A 6,619-nucleotide genomic window follows, 5' to 3' on the forward strand; every position below is an offset into this window, starting at 1 on the left:
TAGAGCGCTGCATGGGTTTGGATAAACCATAGGTATTGGTAATATTACTGGACAAGAATATATCGTTATTGGTGTCCACCAAAGTTTCCAGCACTAGCTACAAGAAATTAGATTGAATGCATTTGCTCGTTTTTCTTTGTATTTATTTTTTAAAAAGTTTCTTACATTATATCCGTGCTTTTTAAAGGTTATATCTCAATTTTTCAAAAGTAAACACAAAAAGGAGGACACTTAATGCCCCCTCCCTGCCCCCACCCTATTTAGAACGTTAGGCGTTCCATTACGTAAAAAATGCAGTACTACGTCATGATGCACCGCTTATAAATAATCTGTTTGATAAGGGAGAAGCAAACACAAACGATTCGTGAGTGCATCGTACGTGTTGTAAGAGCAAGTGAAGCTGAAAGACATTGACAGTTAAGGTAAGGCCTCCCCTTCAAAATGTATACTTCACTTAGATCAAAGGTCTTGAACTAAAAAAAACGCTGGGAGATACTAAACTACCGACCGCAAAACGTGCAGACTGGCGGGTGTCAATTGCGCTGGAATGACATTACATGGTTTTAATTTTTCTCTGATATCGGCCGGCCAGATACAGTCATTTCTTTGAGACCCCTGAATTTAAATTATAATTAATTTTTATAACGATGGCGGCCTATATAATGTGCCGATTTGCTTGTGAAGTTGTTCAGCTGGTTGACATGGCATTGATTACTGCTTTTTAAGAAAGTGCATGTAGTCTCACACTGTAGAAGTCCATTGCTCAGTTGTCAGCATGCTCAGCGTGTCGCCTGTGATGTGTCCTGCACAGCAGCAGGCTACATTGCGTTTAATGGACTAATACTTCTTCAACCCATTAAATGATTCCTTTCTCTCTCCCTGCCAGTGATGGCACCCTCTATCAATCTCTTCACCTTCCTCGTCCTGTCCCTGGTGGGGGGCAGCTCTTCATGGGACGAAGCTTCTCCTTGCGGATCCGGCTCCATCCTGACAAGGCCCTACACGGCCTTGTGTGAGCTGGATGCGGTGTGGGGCTTGGTGGTGGTGGTGGCGGCAGCGGCGGCGGCCCTCGCCTCGCTGATCCTGCTCCTGGTGGTACTGTGTCGCCTGCGGAAGATCACAGAGGCTGAGGAGCGCAGCGGGGTGGCGCCGCTACTCCTGCTGCTCGCTGCCATATTTGGGCTCTGTGGCCTCAGCCTGGGATACATCGCTGAGCACCAAGAGAGCCTCTGCTTCGCCCGGCGTGTCCTGAGGGGGGTGTTGCTTGCTATCTGCAACACCTGCCTAGTGTTCCAGGGTCTGCGACTACGCCGGTTGGGACAAGGTGCTCATAGCCCCAGCACAGGTCAACTGATGGGGCTGGCGGTGGCCTTGGCCGTGTTGGATCCGGAGTGGATCCTTCTAGCCACGATGTCCACGTGCCAGCCAGCCTGTGAATACCAGCCGCTGGACTTTGCGCTGGCCACCACTTATGTGCTGGTCCTGCTCCTAGCAGCACTGGTGGGGGCGGCCTGCAGTCTGTGGAGGCAGCAGCCACGGTGGAGGTGCAGGACCATGTGGCTGCTCATCACCTGCCTGGCCTCAGTCCTGCTGTGGGTGGCCTGGATCACCTTCTGCCTGTATGGCAACGCGGCGCTTGGCCTGTCCCCAACATGGGACAACCGGGTACAGGCAGTGGTGCTGCTGGCACAGGCATGGCTGCTCATACTGCTGCACGCTGCTCCTGAGCTCCACGCCACCTTACGGCCCCCGTCCCGCATGAGAGAGGCCAGTTTAGAGGAGGGCCTTTCTCACCTGTAGTTTGGAGCAAACCAGGGCTTCGTGTTCAGTGACAACAACTCAGGTATGGTACTTTGTTTTCGCTTCTTTGACCTACTCTGTGACTCTGTGTGTACTTGAGAGAGAGCATAGCCCTCGCTCTTTCCTCACATGGAGCCCCTACTGGAAGTCTGTGGAACAGCAGCATATAAGCAAGGTCTATGGACCTTTCCCTGTAACTCAGATCTCACTTGAGCAGAGCTTAGGTACCATGGCTGCATGTGCCCCCCCCCCCCCCCCCAACAATCCCAAAAAAAAATGTGAAGTATGACTACTGCACTGCTGAAGGATGTTTACATGATCAATATCTGTCTCTCTCCTGCAGGTGCCCTTCCCAGCCCCCAGGAAACATTACATTTTAAATAAATTATATATATATATATATATATATATATATATATATATATATATATATATATATATATATATATATATATATATATATATCATCTCTGGAAGTGGTGTGTTTTTTTACGGTTAAAAAGTTGAGAAACATTCAATGGTCATCATCATACCATATATCAGTAGCCCAGCCACTGGTCAGTTCCTTCACTCTACTGTTACAGACTTTCATAAAAACATTTTTTTAATGTGGGTGTTTTACCTGTGTGAAATGCTTGCCTTTTGTACTTTATGAAGGACATAAAATAGAATTTAATTTTTACATTATATTACTCATACAACAGGCGGCATGGTCCTGCAGTGGTTAGCACTGTTGCCTCACACCTCTGGGACCCGGGTTCGAATCTCCGCCTGTGTCACATGTGTGTGGAGTTTGCATGTTCTCCCCATGTCATCGTGGGGTTTCCTCCGGGTACTCCGGTTTCCCCCCACAGCCCAAAAACATGCTGAGGCTAATTGGAATTGCTAAATTGCCCATAGGTGTGCATGTGTAAGAGTGAATGGTGTGTGAGTGTGCCCTGCGATAGGCTGGCCCCCCATCCTGGGTTGTTCCCTGCTTCGTGCCCATTGCTTCCGGGATAGGCTCCGGACCCCCCGCGACCCAGTAGGATAAGCGGTTTGGAAAATGGATGGATGGATGGATTACTCATACAAACACACACATCTGAAGGTTCTCAACTCTAGGTTTATATCAAACACATTAAAGCCAAACAAATGCAAAAAGTCCATGTATCGTTTGTCCTTGGGTTTTCCAGTCCAAAACGAAATCAGGAAAACTAAACAACAGCAGCGTTTTTTGGTTTTTCTGTCAGAAGGGAAAAAGCGAAAAGCAGAAAACAAAAAATCAGGCTTCATATTTTATCCGAAAATGTAGAAAATATTACAAAAATACACCATTCTAAGGGTGGGTGTTTCCAAGCTTATGACTGGGACTGTTAATGTTGTAAAATTAAGATGAAGTTCACATTAGGCTGTATCTTACATCTCCGGTATCTGTTAGATCTGAATTTACTCATAGAAAAGAAACAAAAGAAGGTGATTTTACGGTTTTCCCATTCGGTTTTAAAACAGAAAAACAACAAATTTATTTTTGTATGACGCGTTATCCCAACAATACATTGTCTCAAAGCGCTTTACAGCATCCCCACCCAAAGCCCCCAGTGAGTAAGACATAGGTGACAGTGGCAAGAAAAAACTCTCTAGAAGGAAGAAACCTTGGGAGGGACCAGACTCAAAGGGGGAGCCCATCCTCCAGGGGCCGGCAGGGAGAGTCGAATAGAAGAGATGGCTAAGTGCCAAGTCACATTGTCCAAATCATAGGATTTGAGGCACAACCGGGGAGCAGGGAGGTGATGACAAGCCCGTGCTGACTCTCCTTCCAATCGCCAGGCAACCAGAAGTAATTAGGCAGCGGGTCATACATGGAAGATGGCACAGGCAGAACGCGAGCTGGATGCAAGGACGTCATGGGTACATGTCACATGTAGCAGGGTGTGCTGAAAATCTTGATAGATTGAGGTCTCCAGGCAGCACACCCCAAGAGGAGTTGGGGAAATAAAATGTGCAATTAGTCAAAGTATAGGGGAGACTATAGGCAGCGCTAACAGTTAGGTGAGTGCAATATGAAGTGCAAAGTGCAAGCTCCGGCAGATATGGCTATGGCAGCATAAGTAGGAGGGAGAGGCAAGTGGGAATGCAGGCATGGGGAGTCCTTGAAATGTCAGCACTCCAATTCCACAAGGGATGGTGAAGCTAGAGTGACAGCGCTGACAGTTCAGTTTATCTAAAGCCAATGGCACCAATCTCCACCCAGCTCTACACCTCACACTGTAGGTCTGACTGGGAGTGAGGAAATAGCTAGAGTCAGAACTAGTGTCCCTATACGCTAAACTAAACAGGCGTGTTTTTAGTCTGGACTTGAATATTGAGAGTGAGCCTGAAACCCGCACATCCGGTGGAAGACCATTCCACAGCTGAGGAGCTCTATAGGAGAAAGCTCTGCAGCCTGCCGTAGCTCTTTCTACCCTAGGTACTAACAGATATCCTGTGCCTTGAGAACGAAGCAAGCGTGGAGGGTTGTAAGAGGTCAGCAGGTCACTAAGGTATTCTGGTACAAGACCATTAAGTGCTTTATAGGTTAAGGGCAGTATTTTCAATCCAAGACTTAACTGGTAGCCAATGAAGGCAGGATAAGACCGGTGTAATGCGATCAGATTTTGTAGTTCTCAACATGAAGTCTTTTTTCTGTTTTTACTTTTTTCGTTACGATTTTAAAACAGAAAAGCCATAAATAGATTTGGTTTTTGAAACGGAAAATCCAACGAACGATACACGGATTGCAAGACTGAGCACATCCTCATGCCTTTTCATGAAGATTCAACAGAAATTTCAGTACAGTTTTAATATAGGCCTAGTAGGTAACTACACTACAACCTACCAAATAAAAGTAACTAACTGCATCAAAACCATTTTATTCTGACATACTTAATACTCGTGCTGTAGGATACTCTTAAACCAAATGGATTAAAAAAAAAAAAAAGTGGAAAATAGTGTTGAAATGAAAATATTGTAATGACGATGTGTGTGCGTGTGGGGGGTGAGGGATGGGTGTGGAAGGTAATAGTTAAGTGACTACACCTGGGTTGTGAGGGATCTGGGATTAAGAAAGGGTCCGGATCCCCGGTGGGGGGAGGGGGTGTTATGTTTTAATTATGTCTTTATTGTGTGAGTGTTACGTGTGGTTTAAATGCGCAGTGTAACCGCTTAGGGTCGGGACAGGACTATAGAGGCGGTTCGGGTCCCATAACGCTTGCCTGTGCCCGAAGTGTGGGGATTACTGTGCATTGCAGTGCTATTGGTGTGCCGTGCCCTAATGGGGATGTTGTGTGGTGCGGGATTTACTGCGTGGTAGCGTGGGTTAATGTGAGGGACCGAGATGGCAGGCATGAGGCACACAGCTAAATTAGAAAAAAATCCTTTTTAATTTACAAAAAGAAAACAATTTAACAAAAGAAATAAACCTGGGCCCACGAAGAAAATCAACTTCACACCACAGCTAACAATACAACTAAACCAACAAGCTGACTTCTCAAGACACCATAAGGACTATATATACTGGTTGGCCAACCCACAAGATACTTTTTTCTTTTGTAACAATAACAAATACCACAAATAAATCAAAACAGAACAATCAACTAATGCTTCAATCAAAATAAACAAAATCAAATTAACACCAAAAACATACCTAAACAATAAAATAAAACTAAATACCAAACTATTCCACCCCCAACAAACAACCAGTTGGAGTTGTCCAATTTCCTGTCTTTTAGCCCAGCTTCCATATTGGCCACCTCTTTGCCTGGAACAGCCGGGAATCCCTTCAGTACTCCGCACGGTAAATCAAAAAGAAACACAATTAAACTGAAGACACATTATTCCACAGTTAACTAAATGTGCGCGCTTCATCCAGCAAACTGGGTAAATGTGTTAAATAAGGAAACAAAATAATTAAATATTTAAATCATTTAATTAATTAAATATTAATTAAATCAAATATTAATTATCAATATGCTACAACTAAACAAACATAAAAACCATGAAATGATACCTCCCTTCAACTTAACTGTGTGGCTGTAGAGGCAGCCATCACACACATCCCCCCTTCAGAAACCTCGCTGCAGCAGCGGGACAGATAATCTGCTGTGACGTTGTCTCGGCCCGGAACATGGACGATTGTAAACCGGAAGGGCTGCAGGGCCAGGTACCATCTTGTGATCCTCCCATTAGTGTCTTTCATACGTTCCAGCCACTGAAGAGCCTTGTGGTCGGTCTCCAACATAAATTCCCTCCCCAGCAGATAATATTTAAAGGAATCCAGGGCCCATTTGATAGCCAAAGCCTCCTTCTCGATGGTGGAATAACGACACTCCCTGGGAAAAAGCTTACGGCTTATAAAAGCAACAGGATGTCGGTCCTCTGGAAGACCCTGCAAAAGCACAGCCCCAATTCCCCTGTCGGAAGCATCAGTCTGTACAATAAATGATTTATCAAAGTCTGGATTGTGAAGCACTGGGTCCTTACTCAAGGCCTGCTGGACATCACGAAATGCTGCTGTTGCTTCGGCAGTCCACTGCACCTGATTAGGAGATCTTGAGCCAGTCATATCAGTCAATAGAGCAGCCCTAGCTGAAAAGTTGGGTATGAAACGATGGTAAAATCCAGCCATCCCCATGAAGGACCTCAGCTGCTTCCTCGTCTGTGGCAGAGGACACGCCTCAATAGCCTTGACCTTCTGAACCTGGGGCCTTACCACTCCACTACCTACAATGAACCACAGATATTCAGTCTCCATTTTAGCAAACACGCACTTTGCAGGATTGACGGTCACGCCTGCAGAATG

General features: G+C 45.6%; 1 protein-coding gene across 1 annotated transcript; it reads left to right on the forward strand.

Moving 5' to 3' along the window:
- Positions 1–203: 203 nt before the first annotated feature.
- LOC125727446 (G-protein coupled receptor family C group 5 member B-like) lies at positions 204–1,979 on the forward strand. The gene is made up of 2 exons (XM_049004149.1): positions 204–422; positions 887–1,979. Exon 2 carries the CDS (start codon positions 889–891, stop codon positions 1,798–1,800), a length of 912 nt encoding a protein of 303 aa, XP_048860106.1. The 5' UTR covers positions 204–422; positions 887–888; the 3' UTR covers positions 1,801–1,979.
- The last annotated feature ends 4,640 nt before the right edge of the window (positions 1,980–6,619 follow it).

The sequence above is a fragment of the Brienomyrus brachyistius genome, unplaced genomic scaffold, assembly GCF_023856365.1.
Source record: "Brienomyrus brachyistius isolate T26 unplaced genomic scaffold, BBRACH_0.4 scaffold97, whole genome shotgun sequence".
NCBI lineage: Eukaryota > Metazoa > Chordata > Actinopteri > Osteoglossiformes > Mormyridae > Brienomyrus > Brienomyrus brachyistius.